Here is a 21,149-nt window from a genome sequence, read left to right as displayed (position 1 = left end):
GCAACATATTATATTTTTTAAAAAACACAGCAAGGTAAGCAGCCTGGGAGATAGCTGGGGCACTCTGCTTATCGACCCCCTAACTGGATCAAAGAGCCTTATTCCGATTCAAGCCATCGGTCCATCATGCTCAGTGTTGTCCACAATGACCAGTATCAGCTCTCCAGGGTTTCAAGCAGGGAGTTTTCCCCATCCCTACCTGGGGATGTAGTCAGGATTGAACCTGGAGCCTTCTGCACTCAAAGCAGCTGCTCTACCCCTGAGCTACTGCCCTTCCCCAGCACTTTTGCTGGATCTACATGCAGCCGCTGGGAGAGATCACCAGGGGGTTTGGGCTGGGTGTTCATCAGTGTGCGGATGATACCCAGCTCTACCTCTCTTTTAAATCAGAACCAGTGAAGGCGGTGAAGGTCCTGTGTGAGTGCCTGGAGGCGGTTGGAGGATGGATGGCGGCTAACAGATTGAGGTTGAATCCTGACAAGACAGAAGTACTGTTTTGGGGGGACAGGAGGCGCGCAGGTGTGGAGGATTCCCTGGTCCTGAATGGGGTAACTCTGCCCCTGAAGGACCAGGTGCGCAGCCTGGGAGTCATTTTGGACTCACAGCTGTCCATGGAGGCACAGGTCAAATCTGTGTCCAGGGCAGCTGTTTATCAGCTCCATCTGGTATGCAGGCTGAGACCCTATCTGCCTGCGGACTGCCTCGCCAGAGTGGTGCATGCTCTGGTTATCTCCCGCTTGGACTACTGCAATGCGCTCTACGTGGGGCTACCTTTGAAGGTGACCCAGAAACTACAACTAATCCAGAATGCGGCAGCTGGACTGGTGAGTGGGAGCGGCCGCCGAGACCATATAATCTTGAAAGACCTGCATTTGCTCCCATTACGTTTCTGAGCACAATTCAAAGTGTTGGTGCTGACTTTTAAAGCCCTAAACGGCCTCGGTCCAGTATATCTGAAGGAGCATCTCCACCCCCATCTGAAGGCAGCCCTGTTTAGGGAAGCTTTTAATGTTTGATGTATTACAGTATTTTATTATTTTTTTGGGAAGCCGCCTAGAGTGGCTGGGGAAGCCCAGTCAGATGGGCGGGGTATAAATAATAAATAATAATAATAATTATCTGAGTATATCCTTTGGCAGTGGTTAATTGATGTTTTCTTTGTAACTGTTTTATGGTTTTATCATATGTTTGCAACACACGGACTCACCTTCACCTTGTTCCCCCCCCTGCCCTTTTCCTGCCTCCCTCCCAGGTCTACAACGTTTACATGGCAGGCCGGCAGCTGTGTTCCAAGCGGTACCGCGAGTTTGCCATCCTGCACCAGAACTTGAAGCGGGAGTTTGCCAGCTTCACCTTCCCCCGCCTGCCGGGCAAGTGGCCCTTCTCCTTGTCAGAGCAGCAGCTGGATGCCAGGCGGCGGGGGCTGGAGGAATACCTGGAAAAGGGTACGCAGAGAAGAGCATGTGTGTCAGGGAGGGGGCCGTTGGCATATTCTCCACCGACAGCCGATTCATCTGAACAAACCACCGTTTGGTCAGCTGCTTCCTTAGAAGTGGAGCTGAAACAAAAGGTTTCAGAAAGGCTAATAATTTGATTTTTAAAAGTACCCCTGCAGTGAATTACGCCACAGATTTTGCATGCATTTATTTTATTATTTAGTTCCGAAACACTTATACAGTGGTACCTCGGGTTACATACGCTTCAGGTTACAGACTCTGCTAACCCAGAAATAGTGCTTCAGGTTAAGAACTTTGCTTCAGGATGAGAACAGAAATCGGGCTCCCGCGGTGCAGCGGCAGAAGGAGGCCCCATTAGCTAAAGTGGTGCTTCAGGTTAAGAACAGTTTCAGGTTAAGAATGGACCTCCGGAACGAATTAAGTACTTAACCCGAGGTACCACTGTACACAACTTGATTGTATGAAGCAAACAAACCTACTCAGAAAGCCTCAAAGAGGCTTATATATGTATAAAACCCAATAAAACTGTCAATAAGAAAAAACTAGCACCAGTAATTTAAGATTAAAAAATTTGAGCAACAGAACCTGTTTTCAGGGCAAGGTAACAAGTAATGCTCTTAAAAGAGGCATTCTTTATAAGGCTTGGCGGGGAGGAATTCCTTTTCGGAGCGGGTGCATTTTTTATTTAGAGTTACGAGAATAAGCAGATACATGCAGATGCATTAAATCATGCAACCGGTTAAACCTCATTCGATCGATCACCTGGGAAATGTCTGTGGCCCCGCCCGGATGTGGCTGGACTCCAAGTCCCAGCAGCCGCAGAAGCCAGCATGGGCAAATGACGATGGGAGTTGTAGTCCCGAGAGCATCCAGAAGGCCTCTCAGGCTGCCCATCTCTGGCCCTGACAGTTCTTTAATCGAGCCTCAGGCTGCCCTGGAAGCTTTGAGAATTGAGGTCGACAGGAAACAGCCTTTGCCTCCTGTCCAGCCCTTCAGATTCCTCCTCTGGCATGGAAGTCTGGGTAAGGCAGAAGGTGCAAAGATTATCCTGGGAGCACCCAGTCCTGTAGCTAAGGAGGTGTGAATTTGATCAGTACTGGAAGGGCGGGGGACACTACCTCCCTCTCCCTCCTCACATAAATTGCATTAGCAGCCCACCTGGCAAGCACATAATACAGTCCCCTCCCCAGTTTTTTACAGGCTAAATGTTCTGGGGTGGCCTTGGAATAAGCAGGTGGGGGTCTGTGCTTGGCAGTGGGGTAGACCCACCACACTCCAAGGAGACTTGAAAACGATCCAGGGACCGAGACCTCCTCTTGTCCTGCCAATGCCCTCTTCCTGCCCGTTAACTTTAAAAAAATAAAATTAAATTTTTTTACCAACAACCAAAACACAAACAGTGAAACCCCCCAGGTGGCTGATACATTGGGTATAAATAATCAATAATAACATATTCAAATCAACCATATGTACAGTTTTATATACGTTAACACTCCTCCATCCACAAGGTTTATTTAACTTTTAACATTTTAATTGCCCCAAATTGTTCAAACCTACCCAAATAATTCAATATCTTCTCAAGCCAATCCTCCTCTTTCTCACGGACCTTAAACCCTTTCATTCTGTGTATCTTCTCAGTTAGATATTATAATATTAGATATTATAGTTAGATATTATAATAAATTATAATATTATTCAGTTTTTTCCTCCATTGGTTCACCTCTAACTCTTCTGCATTTTTCCAATTTCTCGCTATAATCTGTCTGGCTGCAGTTACCATCAATTTTATCCATTTACATTCCTCTTTTGTTTTTATCTCGGTGCTACTCAGACTAATAAGAACCATTAATTTAAATATTCCCACCATCCTACCCAAAGTTCCCGATATTTCTATACCAATCTGTTTCCAAAATTCATTAACTAACAGACAATCCCACCACATATGACTGTACTTTCCCATCACTCCACATTTCATCCAACAATTCTTACTTCCAGATTTTGTAATATGATATAACCTTACAGATGTATAATACCATTTTTGTACCAACTTCCTGCCCGTTAACTGAGCCGTTCTCCTTCCCTCTGCAGTGTGTTCCATCCGGGTCATCGGGGAAAGCGACATCATGCAGGAGTTCTTGTCAGAGTCAGATGAGGTAGGCGAGCAAAAAACCGGACGCTTCAAGGGAGGTGCCAGAGCATGTGCAGTTGATGCTTAAAGTATGCCCTAGAGTGTTGGACAGGGACCTGGGTGGCGCTGTGGTCTAAACCACTGAGCCTAGGACTTGCCGATCAGAAGGTCGGCGGTTCGAATCCCCGCCGCGGGGTGAGCTCCCGTTGCTCTGTCCCTGTTCCTGCCAACCTAGCATTTCGAAAGCACGTCAGAATGCAAGTAGATCAATAGGTAGAAGGTAAACGGCGTTTCCGTGCGCTGCTCTGGTTCGCCAGAAGCGGCTTAGTCCTGCTGGCCACATGACCCGGAAGCTGTACGCCGGCTCCAATAAAGCGAGATGAGCCCCGCAACCCCAGAGTCGGCCACGACTGGATCTCATGGTCAGGGGTCCCTTTACCTTTAGGGTGTTGGACTAAGTCCTTGGAGACCAGGGTTCAAATCCCCACTTGCCCATGAAACTCAGCGGGTGACCTTAGGCCAGTCGCTGCCTCTCAGCCTCACCTACTTCACAGGATTGTTATGGGGATTAAATGATGAGGGATAGAACCATGCGCACCATCTTGAGCTCTTTGCAGAAAATGGTGGGCTATCAGTGCAAACCCCCCCCCCCCAATAAATAATTAACAAAAGTCTGTAGGTTCAATCCCCGGCTTCTCTCATCAAGGTGTTTAGAGCTCTGAGAAGTTCAGCAATGACTTTTCCTGCCAGGCATTTCAGGAGAGTTGGGAAATCATGTGTGTTTTGAGTTCCTAGTTGTTGTTTTTCAAAAACTAACACCCACGCTCCTGCTTTCTGTTTAAGTGGATTGGCCCGTCACATTTCATTTCATTTTTATGAGCGGCATACTTTGAGCCTCTTTGCGGAGGACATAGTTGGCAGAAGAGCGGGACATGCATCTCAACAAACGGGAAAAGCAGAACAAGGTGTCCTGGGGGGAAAGGCCCCCACCTGTACATGCATAGCTAGCCTCCTGTGTGGGTGTAGATAGAAGCTGCCCTTCCGGAGCAAGAACTTGCTTGGCCCTCCAGGCAAAGAGCCTTCTGAGCCATGGGGCTTGGGGACCCAGGCGCCTCAAAGAGACCTTCCTCTCTATCAACCATCTCAGGTCCAGCCATCAGCAGGGGAGGGCCTGTGGGTGGTGCCACTGCCACGGGGGGGGGGGGAATGCTTGACCTGTCACAGGGTTTTTTTAGTGGTAGTTCCTCATTTGTGGGGAACACACCCACCCACCCACCCCTGTTCACGCAGGCATTTGATAGCTGAAAGTTCCCTTCCTGGAAATTCTGAAATTATTTTAAGAATAAGTGATGGCTTTTATGAGTTTTAAATGATTTTTTAGAAGGTTGTATTGAACCTTTTTAAAGAAGTCTTAGTTGTATTAGTATCGATCCTTTTGCTGCCCCGGGCTCCTTTGGAGCAGGGTATACTTCAAAAAGTATAAGGGACGCGGGTGGCATTGTGGGTTAAACCACAGAGCCTAGGACTTGCCAATCAGGACAGGGTGAGCTCCCGTTGCTTGGTCCCTGCTCCTGCCAACATAGCAGTTCGAAAGCATGTCAAAGTGCAAGTAGATAAATAGGTACCGCTCCGGCAGGAAGGTAAACGGCATTTCCGTGCACTGCTCTGGTTCGCCAGAAGCGGCTTAGTCCTGCTGGCCACATGACCTGGAAGCTGTACGCCGGCTCCCTCGGCCAGTAAAGCGAGATGAGCGCCGCAACCCCAGAGTCGGTCACGACTGAACCTAATGGTCAGGGGTCCCTTTACCTTTACCTATACAGTGGTACCTCGGGTTACATACGCTTCAGGTTACATACGCTTCAGGTTACAGACTCCGCTAACCCAGAAATAGTACCTCGGTTTAAGAACTTTCCTTCAGGATGAGAACAGAAATCATGCAGCAGCGGCGCAGCAGCAGCAGGAGGCCCCATTAGCTAAAGTGGTGCTTCAGGTTAAGAACAGTTTCAGGTTAAGAACAGACCTCCGGAATGAATTAAGTTCTTAACCTGAGATACAACTGTACTTCTAAAGAATTGTGCAGAAGGGTGTCTCCCATGATACAGGGAAGCCACAGTCCACCGTCCTCTCATTATGGTGGGACCAAAGGCTTTTCCAGACCGGTGGCTGTCCCATACCTTTTTAGGCCGGCTCGATTCCCCCAGCCTCTCATGGTAGGAAAGAGTCCAGTTTGATAATGCAGAGTTCCACTTGACTAGGTGCAGGGAATCCTTGGCCGTCTAGATGTTGCTGAACTACGTCTCCCATCACCCCTAGCCATTGGGCATGCTTGCTGGGGCTGATGGGAGCTGCAGTTCAGCAACGTCTGGAGGGCCAAAGCTCTCCCCCCCACCCCTAAACGGTCTCAGTCCAGTATATCTGAAGGAGCGTCTCCACCTCCATCATCCAGCCCGGACACTGAGATCCAGCGCTGAGGGCCTTCTGGCGGTTCCCTCACTGCGAGAAGCCAGGTTACAGGGAACCAGACAGAGGGCCTTCTCGGTGGTGGCACCCGCCCTGTGGAACGCCCTCCCACCAGATGTCAAAGAGAATAATAACTACCAGACTTTTAGAAGACATCTGAAGGCAGCCCTGTTCAGGGAAGCTTTTAATGTTTAATAGGTTATTGTATTTTAGTGTTTTGTTGGAAGCCGCCCAGAGTGGCTGGGGAAACCCAGCCAGATGGGCGGGGTATAAATAATAATAATAATAATAATAATAATAATAATAATTTATTAGCTCCCCTCTCTCCCCCTCTCTTTGCGACATTGCTTCTCATAGCTGAGAATCCTTTCCTTGCGCCCTGGAGAAACCAGCCTTAAAAACCTGGGACTGGAGCGTGAGAGGCATACTTTAAACAAAAACAATAAATCCTGGCTTTATCTTTCTGCCCTTGTACCCTAGAACTACAACGGCGTGTCAGACGTGGAGCTCAGAGTGGCGCTTCCGGACATCACAACAGTGACCGTCCGGGTCAAAAAGAACAGCACCACGGACCAGGTGTATCAGGTGAGGAGGGCAGGGCGGCATCTAGGGATTCTTTTCCTCACTGGCAACAGAGGAAGAAACAAACAGGCTCGGATTTCTTTATGCACTGTTTTTGTTTTTAAGGAAGACTCCATAGACTTTTAGAAATGTGAGAAGCTGCCTTCTACCGAGCCAGCCTCTTGTTCCATCCAGCTCAGCATTGTCTGCACAGACAGGCAGCAGCTGTCTGGGGTTTCAGACAGAGGGTATATCCGGGCTTAACTTCCCATTCTGCACGTGACACACTGAGTTGTTTGTGTGGGAAAACTCCACCCTGAGAGACACGAAAAGGGAAGTGTGGGGCACCCTTCGTGGCTGTCTGCACTGGGGTGTGCCATTATGAGTGGCTCTTTGCCTGTCTCCAGTAGCAGAATGAGGCCTTGGCAGGCTCTCCGCGCCAAGCAGAGGAAGCTAGAAGGCCAGGCCATTGTCGCCAGCCTTTCCCACCCCTGCTCAGTTCAGAGCCCCAGCCCTTTCCTCCTTCTCTCACACCTCCCCCACCGCCTTAATATTGGGAATTGAAACTGGCTGAATTGCAAAGAGCTGACCTAACCACCTCCAAAGCCTGAATCACTTTGCAAGAAGAAGCTGCACTCAGTCCTTGCTCCTTGCTTCAGATACAGTCCGTGTATCTGAAGAAGTGTGCATGCCAGTGTATCTGAAGAAGTGTGCATGCACACGAAAGCTCATACCAAGAACTAACTTAGTTGGTCTTTAAGGTGCTACTGGAAGGAATTTTTTTTGTTTTGTCCTTGCTCTAAAACAGCCTTTCTCAACCTGTGGGTCCCCTGATGTTGTTGAACTACAACTCCCATCACCCCTAGCTAGCAAGGCCAGAGCTCAGGGATGATGGGAGTTGTAGTCCAACAACATCTGGGGACCCACAGGTTGAGAACCGCTGCTCTAAAATAGCAAGCAGATGTGGGGGTTGGGTCAGGCTTCATGCCTCTGGCCTCAGAGTCTGGCTTGAGAATTAACAGCTCACCCACTTTTCTTCATCATCATGATCATTATTATTATTACTATTACTGTTGTAACATAAGAACCTTTACAAACAGCCCTAAGGTACAGTGGAACCTATTATGATTATTACTTATTAATTTATTACTCGCCATTCACTCTAAGGTAGGGTTACTCAACCTTGGGTCTCCAGCTGTTTTGGGACTACAACTCCCATCATCCCTAGCTAGCAGGACCAGTGGCCAGGGATGATGGGAATTGTAGTCCCAAAACAGCTGGAGACCCAAAGTTGGGATACACTGCTCCAAGGTGCCAGGGTGGGCCACAGCATTAAAAGCAAATGAAAACATCTTGGCTAACAGAGTGAGCCCCTGTCTGCATTCAGCCCTGTCACTTGGTCAGCGTGACAGAATGTAGAGAATTGACACATATAATGTAATCTACCAGTGTGTGTATATATAGATAAATACTGACTTGAGAGGGGTTTTTTATTCATGTTTTTATTGTAACATAATGACCTTTACTAACAACCCAAAGGTGCAACAGCAGGGCATTTCATCACACTGCGTCCAAACCATAAGAAATAAATTCCCACCAGCTGACATAAAAGCGTTCTGAGTCCTCTGTCCTTCTGGAGGTCTGCAATTGATGTTATTTCCCCCTGCTATAGCCAAAGTCCATACGTTCGTATGTGACACAAAGACAGAGGTAGATTGTCTGAAAGCTTTTCCACTGCTGGGCAGTTGAAATCCCAGCTGCAGCTAATGTCTGTAGACTGACCAGCTTTCACATTATCAGCCCGTGTACTCAGTGGCGACAGTGGTGGGAAGGCCTGAACAGGCGATTTGAGCTATTTGAGCTGTTTATTGATATAATTTGAGATATTTATTGATGAGACCAGAATAATGAAACCCAAGGGCACCAAAGATGGAAGAGTGTTCTGCAAGCGACAACCCTGCCAGCCGTTCTGTGTGTGTATTAGCATCCCTTGAAGGGGTAGTCGTGTGCCCAGAGGCAGCCCTGCTGTGCCTTGCGCTGTCCCAGGGATTAAACACCGCCCCCCCCCCCAGTTTGTCTGATGCTTATTCTTTCTCTTCTCCCTCTTCTTGCCCTCCAGGCTGTTGCTGCCAAAGTTGGGATGGACAGCACAACCGCCAACTACTTTGCCTTGTTTGAAGTGATCAATCACTCATTTGGTGAGGCCTGAAGCCGGGTGGGAGGTTCAGAGTGTGTGGGGTGTGTGTTTTTCTTCTGCATGTTCAGAGATTTCCTTGACCCCCTTCCCTAGGAGGGAAAAGCTCAAGCAGCAGACAAAATCCAGAAAAAACGAGAAACTGCTAAGTGGGGGGAAATGCATGATACCTTTATAAGATTCTACACGTTGCGGAGGAAGTACCATATTTTTCGCTCTATAAGACACACCCGACCATAAGATGCACCTAGTTTTTGGAGGAGGAAAACAAGAAAAAAAATATTCTGAATCCCAGAAGTCAGAACAGCAAGAGGGATCGCTGTGCAGTGAAAGCAGCAATCCCTCTCGCTGTTCTGGCTTCTGGGATAGCTGCACAGCCTGCATTCGCTCCATAAGACGCACACACATTTCCCCTTACTTTTTAGGAGGGAAAAAGTGCGTCTTACAGAGCGAAAAATACGGTAAATGAGCTTTTCTCTCTCCCCACAACCCAGAATATTGTAATTCAGGGCCACCCACTGGAATTAGGCAGTGAAATAGTTTAAAAGGATCTGGTTTGAGTTTAGGCATCTTTGTCTATGGATCCGTGGGGGGAGACTGATCCAGAAACTCCAGCGGGTGCAGAATGCCGCGGCGAGACTCCTTACGGGGTCTTCGCTGCGAGATCACATTCATTCGGTACTATACCAGCTGCACTGGCTCCCAGTGGAGTACAGGATCAGGTTTAAGGTGCTGGTTTTAACCTTTAAAGCCCTATACGGCCTAGGACCCTCGTACCTATGGGACTGCCTCTCCTGGCATGTCCCACAGAGGAACTTACGGTCTGTAAATAAAAACATCTTGAAGATCCCAGGCCACAGAGAGGTTAGGCTGGCCTCAATTAGAGCCAGGGCCTTCTCGGCCGCAGCTCCAATCTGGTGGAACGCTCTGTCACAAGAGACTAGGGCCCTGCGGGACTTGATATCTTTCCGCAGGGCCTGTAAGACAGAGCTGTTCCACCAGGCCTTTGGTCAGGGCGCAGCCTGACCCCCCTCCTCTGGCAATCTGCACAGAATTTTGCTTAATGGTTGCCATCAATTTGATTTTAATTAATTTTTATAATGAAATGTTTTTAGAATCGTTGGATTATTTTGATTGTTGTTAGCCGCCCTGAGCCCAGCTTCGGCTGGGGAGGGCGGGATATAAATAAAATTTATTATTATTATTATTATTAAATGAGCACCCTCTGCATATGTGGTACCAATCCTTCACTTCCTCCTCCTCCTCCTCCCCTTCACATTTCTGCATCCCCCCCCACAGTGCGGAAGCTGGCGCCCAACGAGTTTCCCCACAAGCTCTACGTGCAGAACTACACCTCGGCCGTGCCAGGGACCTGCCTGACGATCCGGAAGTGGCTCTTCACCACGGAGGAGGAGGTCCTTCTGAACGACAACGACCTGGCGGTCACCTATTTCTTCCACCAGGTGGGCGCCCTCGGGCGGTCTCTGTGCTCACACGGTCTTTGTGTATGTGTGTCTGCCCGTCTCCTTTTTGAAGGCGCCCCCGGATTGCAGAGGGTCTCACACGCACAGTGCCTGTAGAGACACGAGAGGACCATATGCGACATGTCAGTTGCAATCTTTCCAGGGAGCGGGAGAAGGAGGTAAAAGGCAGCTGGGGTAGCATGAACAGAAGTGCTTAAAATTATACATGGCATAGTGACAGTGGGCAGAGAGGTTTTCCTCCCTCTTTCAGAATACAGTGGTGCCCCGCAAGACGAATGCCTCGCAAGACGGAAAACCCGCTAGACGAAAGGGTTTTGGAGGTGCTTCGCAAAACGAATTTCCTATGGGCTTGCTTCGCAAGACGAAAATGTCTTGCGAGTTCCTGCGGGTTTTTTCCCCTCTCCCCCCTTTTCTAAGCCGCTAAGCCGCTTATCAGCTGATCCGCTAAGCCGCTTATCAGCTGATCCGCTGAGCCGCTTAACAGCTGATCCACTAAGCCCCTAAGCCGCTAATAGCGCTAATCCGCTAAACCGCTAATGGGCTTGCTTCGCAAGACGAAAAAACCGCAAGACGAAGAGAGTCGCGGAATGGATTCATTTCGTCTTGCGAGGCCCCACTGTACAGTCATACCTCGGGTTACAGAAACTTCAGGTTGCTTTTTTTCGGGTTATGGACGCGCCGAAACCTGGAAGTACCAGAACGGGTTACTTCTGGGTTTTGGCGGTCGCACATGTGCAGAGGCGCTAAATTGCACTTTGCGCATGCGCAGAAGCGTCGAATCGCAACCCGTGTGTGTGCAGACGCAGCACTGCGGGTTGCGAACCCTGTGGGTTGCGAACGTGCCTCCTGCACGGATCACGTTCGCAACCCGAGCGCCCACTGTACTACAAGTGACTCGCATCTTACACAGGGGTTTATGTCCCTGCCTACTGCGCATATGAGCAAAATGGTGCAAAGCCAGGAACCCCTGGAACTGGGCCCACTCACTGCAAGGGTGCAGGGCTGCTTGCTTGCCTTTGGGAAGGAGGTGGCAGGGCCAGAAGTCCAGCACCTTGCCCACCTGGCTTTGGGAAAGTGGCATGGGGACTCAGGTGCTGCCATTGCATATTAGTGCAGGTGTGTGTGTGTGTGTGTGTGTGGAATAAATAAATGCAGAGTGGATTTCCTCCACTCTCCATTTATTTATTTATTACGCCCCACCCCCACAAAGCTGCAATTGCAAAAGTAAAATGTAAGTAAATTGCGAGTTACCTGAACTTTGCTTTCTTTACAGGCAGTCAGCAGACCATTAAAACATTCTATAACAATCAGCAGTTACCTTTGATAAAACTAATAACAGTGCAGATTAATAAAGCTGAAAGACACAGAATCAAAATCTAGACTGTATGTCAGGCGGTCATAGGATGCCTATTAAAAATACCTTTATATAATAATAATAATAATAATAATAATAATAATAATAATAATAATAATAATAATAGTAGTAGTAGTAGTAGTAATAATTTATTATGTATACCCCACCCATCTGGCTGGGCTTCCCCAGCCACTCTGGGCAGCTTCCAACACAATATTAAAATACAGTAATGCATCAAACTGCCTTCAGATGCCTTCAGATGTCGTCTAGAAGTCTGGTATTTGTTGTACTCTCTGACATCTGTTGGGAGGGCGTTCCACAGGGCAGGCGCCACCACCGAGAAGGCTCTCTGCCTGGTTCCCTGTAACTTGGCTTCTCGCAGGGAGGGAGCCGCCAGAAGGCCCTTGAAGCTGGACCTCAGTGTCCGGGCAGAACGATGGGGGTGGATACGCTCCTTCAGATATACTGGACCAAGGCCGTTTAGGGCTTTAAGCATAAGGACTAGAAACTTGGAAATCCTAATGACAGGACGTCAGGAGCTGGCGTGGCGTTTGAAGCAAAACACGGAGATCGACAGTGGAGTGGAATGGAGGGTGATCAAAACTGGTCTAGGCACACCCGGGTGATATTGTGGTAGCCGAGCCAAGGAGAAACAAAAAATACTGGCGTTGACCCTAGTCGAAGAACCAGGCCGGTCTCTGAATGCTTCTTATGTCATCCAGGCTGTTGATGACGTGAAGAAGGGGTACATTAAAGCCGAGGAGAAGTCCTACCAGCTGCAGAAGCTCTGTGAGCAACGGAAGATGGTCATGGTAAGGGAAGGCCCCTACCCCCCCCCCCATTCAGAGAAAGGCATTCTGGGATGTGGGCTTTGCTGTTCCCGCCTGCTGGGCTGTAGCGCCTGGAAGCAGCGAAATGCCTTTCCTATATCGTATGCGGAATTTTGTAACTTGAGTTTTTAAGATCCTTTCCCTCTCTTTTGATTGGTATTTCATGTTTAGAATTGATCACGTTGACTGCATCGAGTTAATAAAGTTTTAATCTTGGCGATGGATGGGATTGGATCGGAAATCAAAAGAGCGGCACCATCTGCAAATAAACTGATTTTATGTTGTGCGTTTCATAGCCCTTAATGTCTGAAAACCTCCCTCGCCGCTGCTGCCGGAGGTTCCCTAGTAATGAATAGCCAAGAGCAGCAGTGAGAGAGGACAGCCTCGTTTTGTGCCTTTGCCAATTTTAACGTTGGCGTTTTCAAAGACGTTTAGTCTAATGCTGGTTATGCTTTCCTAATATAGTCGAACTTTTTATTGATTTTAATCTATTAAAAGAGAAGGGTAAGTAGGAAGCCGATAAAGGAAAAAGGGGAGAGAACTGTACACAAAAAATTACTTTTAGATAGAAGAGTTAAAATTGAGTGAAATGAATTACAAGCCGATACGCCGTTAATTATTTTACTGTTCCAGTATTGGGTGGACAGGGTTGGGAAGCATTTTATCGAGGCTTTTAAATCCTCTTAAATGAGCACATAAATGGGCAAGCATCGCTTTATAATTAACCCTAAGAAGCGGGATGTGGGAGCAGCGCTGACTGTGCTTGATTGGCGGGCCTTTCAGCCAATCAGATTAGAAAGCAGGGAGGGTGCATCCTCTATCCCCCCCCTCACTTCCTGCGGCCTCCTCCCCTGCAGTACCTGAACATGCTGCGGACCTGCGAGGGTTACAACGAGATCATCTTCCCGCACTGCTCCTGCGACTCGCGGCGGAAGGGTCACGTGATCACAGCCATCAGCATCAAGCACTTTAAACTCCATGCCTGCACCGAGGAGGGTCAGCTAGAGGTCAGCCGCCAGGGGTCCCTGGCTGGGGCGGTTGGGGTGGGTCTCCGCAGTGGGGCGAGAGCGGCTGAAAGGCCCCCACACCCATGGAGGTCTTCGTTCCCTCTCGATGACACCTCCGCCCTCTCTCCGCTCTCTCAGAACCAGGTAATAGCCTTCGAATGGGACGAGATGCAGCGATGGGACACCGACGAGGAGGGCATGGCGTTCTGCTTCGAATACGCACGGGGGGAAAAGAAGCCACGCTGGGTGAAGATCTTCACCCCTTACGTGAGTGTGGGCCGACGGGGAAGACAGCGAGGCATCGGGGAGGCGGCAGGGGCACGGAATATCTAGTGATGCTTTTGGAGCTGCCACCAGGGGGCACCAGCCTCTGACCTTTTGGGGGGAAGAGGCGTCTGGTTGGTTCAGCTGCGGCTGGGATGGCGGAGCCGAATGAGAGGTGCAAACCCTCAGCCCTGAGAGATGGTTGTGTTTTCTCTTTCTCTCTCTCCCACCCCATTCCAGTTTAACTACATGCACGAATGTTTCGAGCGAGTGTTCTGCGAGCTCAAGTGGCGGAAAGAGGTGAGGAGTCCCGTTTGGCACCATTTATGGTGATGCAAAGCGTGTTTTTGCCTTCCACAAGGAGATATCTTCCCTACGGTTCTCAGTGTGCAAGACTGGCAAAACTTGTCTGCCAGGTTGGGAAAGGGTTTTGCAAAGTGGTTCTGCAGCAGCCACTAAGAGATGCTCCTTTCGGGAGAGGGCAGAGACCCTGTTCATGTCTATCGCTGTCTTGTGCTTGGCTGGTTCCTGCTTGCAGGGTTCCTATTAGAGCAGCGTTTCTCCACCTGTGGGTCCCCAGATATTGTTGGACTACAACTCCCATCATCCCTGAGCTCTGGCCTTGCTAGCTAGGGGTGATGGGAGTTGTAGTTCAACAACATCTGGGGACCCACAGGTTGAGAAATGCTGTACTAGAGCATCTGGTTGGCTATTTTGCGAACAGGATGCGGGACTAGGTGGTCCCTCTCTGGCCTGATCCGGTAGGGCTTGTCTTATGAGTAACAGTGTGGAGGGCTCTTGCCTTCATCACCATCATCATCAAAATAATTTTTTATTTATATTCTGCCCTTCCCAGTTCAAAAACCGGGCTCAGGGCGGCTAACAACAAATTTTAAACACCTAATTGTAGAAGCAGCATAAAATACAGTATAAAAACACGAATAACAATAAAAATCAAGAATCAATTTAGGGGAAATAAGCATTGGATAATCCCCAGGGCTAGCTGGCTGAACTGGTCCTACTTGGGCCAGTGAGGAGACCAGGGGAGAATTAGCTGTGGGGTCTCAGAGCGGGTGATCTTCATAAAAGGGGAGGGGGAGGGAAGAGAAGGGAAATAAAAGATCAGGCTGAATTCAAATTAAAGGCCAGGTGGAATAGCTCTGTCTTACAGGCCCAACGGAAGGAGGTTAAATCCTGCAGGGCCCTAGTCTCATGGGACAGAGCATTCCACCAGGTCGGAGCCATCACTGAGAAGGCCCTGGCCCTGGGGGAGGATAGTCTGGCCTCCTTAGGGCCCGGGACCTCTAAGCTATGGTTATTCATGGACCTTAAGGTCCTTTGTGGGGCAGACCAGGAGAGGCAGTCCCGTAATTATGAGGGCCCTAAGCCCCACCTGTGGACTTGCTGGAAGAATCTGTTTACCCACCATGAGGAAGAAGCTGTTGAATTAGAAGAGCCCGTTGGCCTCATCTAGCTTCAGGGCTCTTATGTGGCACGTGCAAGCCAAGAACTGGAAGAGCTGCCATTTTTATTATTGCTGGGAGCCAGTGGAACACTGCCTCCAAATTCCTGGTTGCCTCCTTAGTCTTCCCACCCCACCTAGTGCACCTCCAGATGTTTCGGACTCCCACAATCCCCTGCTGGCATAGCCATGTGACGTTGGGGCTGGCAGGAACAGTGCAGGTGGTCAGAGCCCATTTGGAGGTGCGCCTGGTTTGGGGAAGACAAGCGATCTGTCAAGGTGGACCTCAAGAGGTTTGATTGGAAGGGTGGAGGAAGAGGCGGGGCTGACACCTCTGCTCCTGGAGCTGATTGGCCGCCGCTCGCTTCCATACTTCCTCTTAAAACAATCCTGTCCTTTCAAAGGTGGAGGAAGAGGCGACAGACAAGGATAACAAGAACTGCAGTAAAGACAACATGTGCAGCAAGGTAAGGGGATGAGGACCCTCCCAACCCCCCAGTTTTCAAGCGCAAGTGCAGGATAAGAGCTCTGCTTCTTTTCCGCGTTGTGCGGAACGTGTTTGAGGTTGGGAAGAGCTAACCCCACTCTCTGGTCTGCTTCAGAGAGGTGCCCCGTCTCAAACTGGGCCGAGACGTCTTCCAAGACTTGATCTGGCTCAAAACATGAGTTTCTAAGTGTTGCTAATAATATTAATAGGGACACGGGTGGCGCTGTGGTCTAAACCACAGAGCCTAGGGCTTGCCGATCAGAAGGTCGGCGGTTCGAATCCCCGCGACGTGGTGAGCTCCCGTTGCTCGGTCCCTGCTCCTGCCAACCTAGCAGTTTAAAAGCACGTCAAAGTGCAAGTAGATAAATAGGTACCACTCCGGTGGGAAGGTAAACGGCGTTTCCGTGCACTGCTCTGGCTCACCAGAAGTGGCTTAGTCCTGCTGGCCACATGACCCGGAAGCTGTACACCGGCTCCCTCGGCCAGTAAAGCGAGATGAGCGCCGCAACCCCAGAGTCGGTCACGACTGGACCTAATGGTTAGGGGTCCCTTTACCTTTAATATTATTAATAAAGTGAAGCCTGCAGCTTACTGCGGGAGTTGGTTCCATTCTGGGGATTGCGCCTAAGGCCAAAAGTGCAAACAGCCAAAGCAGGTTGGGTTCATTGGTGGGTGGGGTTGCCAAAGTCATTTTCCCCAGAACCCTGCTCTCTTTCCGCCCCCCTTTATTTATATATTTCCCGCCATACATGTCAAGCTGAATGCGCACGAGTTTAACGTGCATACATTGTGGGCTTAGCATAATAATAATTTGCAGTTGAAGTGGTAATTGGCGTGGCCCAGTGGTCAAGGATTTGGGAATCCCAACATCATCTGTGCACCACGGGTGGTACTCCCCCAATCCCTGCTTTGAAAGTGCTCTTCTGAGCATGCCCGGTATCACTTTTCCTGCCTGGAATCTTGGGATTTGTAGTTTCTTTGCCTGGGGAAACTGACTTTCCATCACTCCAGGGCAAGGCGGTGTGTGCCTGAGCCCAAGCTGAGGACCTTGGTCTGCTGGCCAGCCGGCCAACCTCCTTTTATTAACTTTCGCCTCCTGCTGTTCCCCCGCCACTTAAGGTGCCCATGAAAGCCCCTTCCGAGGAGTTTGTCAGCGTTCACCAGGAATGCTTTCGCAAGGCAGATTTTGTGGTGAGGGTCTGTGTCCGTAGATCACTTTTTCCATTGCTTCTCTTGGTATCTCAGCCGTCGTTCTCTCTCTTTTGGTCTCCTTTCCAGAACATCTTTCAGATGATGCGGACACAGCACAGAGACATTACGACTTAGCCTCGCGGCCGCCATGGACAAAAACAGACAACCACACACAGACACACACACACACACAGACAGACAGACCGAGAAGCAAAACGTATTATCCCTTTCCCCGCCCCCCCCTTCCTGAAAATTAACACTTTTAAAAACGAAAAAGAGAGAGGGGGAAATGGTTTATTGTATTAAAGCCCTTAAAACTAAATATTAATAATACCATTTGTGAATTTCATGTTAAATCAACTGGGGGGGGCGGGGGGGCAGGCAGAGATCCAGCCAAGCTGTTGGAAGCAGGAAGGGTGGGAAGAGAGGGAGGTGGGAGCAGGGAATCCCGTTTCTTACCACTGAAAATTATGGGGGGGGGGTCTTCTCCCCCCCACAGTTTGCCCCCCTTCCTGTTGTTCAAAGATGGACTCTGCTGAGGGTTTTTTTCTGTTCTTTCCTTTTCCTTTTTTTTTTTTTTAAACAAACTGGATATAGAAATGTACATCCATTTGCACTGTTTGGACATATATATGTATGTATGTAAAAAAAAAATTATATATACAAACTATCACACACGTATATACATATATATATAATTTCATCTCGGCGGCCATTTAACTTTCAGAATGCTTACATTTCTACACGGAGTTTTCCTTCCTCCGGAATTTGTCATGGTGGTGCTTCTTTTTCCTCTTGTAAAAAATAAATAAATCTGGAACCAGGAAGAGAGGGGGCGGGAATGGAAAACAGCATTAAAGGAGCTGCCTTTGCGCTCATTCATAGGAATTAAATGGAGCCGAAACAAATTTCAAATGCCATCATCGTCCAATCCCACATTATGAAACCATGAAAGAAGTTTGAATTTCAGTGCTTGAAGCCCCTTTTAAATGTGTGTGTGTGTGAGAGAGAGAGAATTTCTTCCCCCTGTTTTTGTGGCTGCGTTTTGGGATGTCGGCAGGAGAAGTGGGGGGAAGTCTCTGGACAAAGCATTTCAGGAAAAACACTTTTGGTTCCAACTGGATTGAAACATCCAAGTTGTGTTTGTAATTCTGGAATTTCAGCTTGAAGATTTTGTTGGGGTTTTTTTGTGGGGGGGCGGTGTTTAAATTTAATAATTGCATCTGGGTGCCTTGGATATTCCGGGCTTATAACACCTACTCCCTCTGTCACCCCCACCCTTGTGGCATTTGAGATTTTCTCAGTGTCACCGTCATGCATTTAAAATTGAGCAAAGAGGGGCTGGATGAGAAGAGGAGGTGAAAGAAAATTCCACCCTCCCTCCTTACAAGATTAGAACCCACCATCATGGAAACATGGTTGTTGCTTGAACTGCTATCCAGCACAGCCATGATCGGCAGCTCGAGAGTTCTGCCCTATTCCCCTCCCAGAACTACAATTTCCAGGGTGTTTTAACAGTCAGTCCCTCTTCCCAAGGCACTCCGGAAATCGCTGCTTCCCAGGATTCTTTGGGAGGGGGAACCGTGACTGTTTAAAGCATAGCTGTCAACGTTTCCCTTTTTCAAAGGGAAATTCCCTTATTCCGAATAGGATTCTACGCAAGAAGAGGGAAAAGTTGAAAGCTTTGGTTTAAAGTGGTGTCATAGCGCTTTGAATGTGTGGTGCAAATGTGGCCAAGTCGAGAAGCCGTGTCTTCCCCATCTTTCTTTCAAAGCATTTGTGGCTCGAGATTTCCTGCAAGGAGGCGTACCAAGAGTGGTGGGGCTGGGTCAATTGCAGGCCAGTTTCCGGCCTCCAAAACAACACGGGAGATGATGGCCGAGCAAGCCGGAGTGGTGGCCCGTTCTCGGCCAGGCTTCCAGAGCAGGGAAAGCAGGGTGGGGTGTGTGCATTTGCCCAGTGTCTGGAGAAGACTGGTCCCATGGTCACAGCTTTGAGGCACATACTGTAGGCAGAGGAGCTACCCATATTTTTCGCTCCATAAGACACACCTGACCATAAGACGCATCTAGTTTTTAGAGGGGGAAAGGGGGAAAGCCCCGTTTTTTCGTGGGATCAGTTCAAAGTTGTGCAGCTTCTTTTGCAAAGGGGAAAAGCCCCTTTTTTGAGGATCAGCTCAAAGTTGTGCAACTTCTTTAGGAAAGGAAAGGGAGCCGTTTTTACAGTTTCCAGACAGATAATCTAATCAGCCAATCACATGTCGCTGTGGAAACAAATAGCCTCCATCTGCAGAACATTCAACAATGAAGGCCTGGGCAAGGGGCCGTGGCCGGAAAGGGAGCCAGCGATTGACCACACATCCGCTCCATAAGATGCACAGACATTTCCCCTTTTTAGGAGGGAAAAAGTGCATCTTATGGAGCTAAAAATACGGTAAATCATTTGCCCACGTGTTAGAAGTAGGGGCTGCAGTTGGGCTTAATGGAAAAGTAGGGTGTGAGATCATGCCCAAGCAGGTGTGACTTCACTGCTGCTGGACATACACTTGGATGCTTTTCTGAGGCTTTCCCCACAAGTTCAAGAGTCAACACCTGACTTGAGAGTGTAAGAAAAGCCCTTCGGAGCAGGGCTAAAGGCCCATCGAGCCCTGTATCTCACTCTCCCACTGTGGCCAGCCAGGAGCAGCAGGGCAAGAAATCCTTAATTGTAGTTTCCAAGTCACCTTCAAAAGTAGCCCCACATAGAGCGCATTGCAGTAGTCCAAGCAGGAGATAACTAGAGCATGCACCGTTCTGGTGAGACAGTCTGCAGGCAGGGAGGGTCTCATCCTGCATACCAGATGGAGCTGGGAGACAGCTGCCCTGGACACAGAATTGACCTGCGCCTCCATGGACATCTGTGAGTCCAGAGAGTAGGAAGCTACAGTGTATATGCCAGGGAAGGATCTTTGCTCAAAGAGTGAGCATGTCAAAGGTCCCAGGTTCCATCCTCAGCATCTCCAGATACGACTGGAAGAGATCCCTGCCTGAAACCCTGCAGAGCTGGTTGTTGTGGACAGTCCTGAGCTACATTGTCCAGTGGCCTGTCTTGCTCTAAGACAGCATCTTACATCCTTGTTTAAACCTGCCTTACTCAGAACCATGAGGACTGGAATGGTGTTCTGTTTCAAGGGCAAAGGCCGCAGCTCATATGGGAGAGCGGCCAGAAGGTCCCTGGTCTCCTTCCTGGTAGAGCTGAGAATGTCCCTTACCTGAAACTTGGAGGATCTCTGCAAGTCAGTGTGGGCTTAGCTGAGCTGGAGGGACCCCAATGTTTTGCCTTCCTTGGTTGCTAAGGCAGCAGCCTCAAGCTGTGACCTGGAGGAAACTGGGCAGGGAGGTGAAATTGTAGCCTTATTGGACTTTACCAATTGGTAGGGTGAGCATTGCTCCCGGACGGGAGGAAGGAAGTCAAATGACACCAAGGGTTGGTTCAGAGAAAGAGTTTATTCTGCTCTCCGGATAGCAGAAGGCACTTGCGTGGTCAGCTCACAGCAAGTCCAAAGAAATGAGAAATTTCATGCAGTATATATATCCTCTAGGCACCCTCTCCCCACTTCCCCAGGAATCCAGCCACGTCAGCTTATACACGCAGGTTGACATCACAGATGTTCCTGCTCCGGTACTTTTAACCATAAAAGGGTGTTCCTCTTCCTGTACTCTTGACCATATAAGGGTATTCCTGTTCCAGCACTCTTATCTTGGGGTAAGAAGATCACCAACTCTCCTGGCACTGTTCCCAGACTAGGTCTATGCGTCAGAGTGTGGTCAGGATGTAAGATAAGACCCAGACGTGCCATCCCTGCTCCACTGGAACAGTCAAGGCCATACATTGCCGTCATGGACTGATAAAGGAGAGCGCTTTGTTTATACAGATGGGTTCCTGTTATGCATTTGCTCAACAGCTCAAGTTAATGCATTTTAGAAATGCTCCCTTGCAGAAGGAAAAATGCGGATTTTGGGGCCCGTTCCAGACTGACTACACAGTCAGGTTTTTAGATTTGGGAAACCCATTCCTTCAAAATGACCCCCTCTAATGCCTCAGACATCTATGGGGTGTCTCTTCAGGCTTAAAGCAGGGTTTGGCTCCAACTTTTACAGGGTGCAGACTGCAGCTGAAGGGAATCTTCCCATGTAGAATAAGAATTGCCTCCAAACTGTTGGCCCCGTAGGGTGGCCAGCGCTGGCAATGGGAAGATTGTGCGAAAGATCTTGTCTCTCTCTCTGTCTCT

At 49.0% G+C, this 21,149-nt stretch overlaps 1 protein-coding gene across 2 annotated transcripts in view; it reads left to right on the top strand.

Moving 5' to 3' along the window:
* The window catches only part of SNX27 (sorting nexin 27), a 40,697-nt gene extending 23,496 nt beyond the window's left edge, over positions 1-17,201 (top strand). For both annotated transcript variants that reach the window (XM_079958103.1, XM_079958102.1), the window contains exons 3-13: positions 1,253-1,445; positions 3,546-3,610; positions 6,526-6,630; positions 8,726-8,804; positions 10,100-10,263; positions 12,361-12,450; positions 13,326-13,475; positions 13,614-13,742; positions 13,980-14,039; positions 15,606-15,668; positions 16,967-17,201. In XM_079958103.1, coding sequence (XP_079814229.1) covers positions 1,253-1,445; positions 3,546-3,610; positions 6,526-6,630; positions 8,726-8,804; positions 10,100-10,263; positions 12,361-12,450; positions 13,326-13,475; positions 13,614-13,742; positions 13,980-14,039; positions 15,606-15,668; positions 16,967-17,014 — 1,146 coding nt within the window. In that variant the 3' untranslated portion in view covers positions 17,015-17,201. The remainder of the gene's footprint in view (positions 1-1,252; positions 1,446-3,545; positions 3,611-6,525; positions 6,631-8,725; positions 8,805-10,099; positions 10,264-12,360; positions 12,451-13,325; positions 13,476-13,613; positions 13,743-13,979; positions 14,040-15,605; positions 15,669-16,966) is intronic.
* Positions 17,202-21,149: the final 3,948 nt, after the last annotated feature.

Source organism: Podarcis cretensis (assembly GCF_951804945.1).
Source record: "Podarcis cretensis genome assembly, chromosome: 16".
Taxonomy (NCBI): Eukaryota; Metazoa; Chordata; class Lepidosauria; order Squamata; family Lacertidae; genus Podarcis; species Podarcis cretensis.
This window is presented reverse-complemented; position numbering and strand designations above follow the sequence as displayed.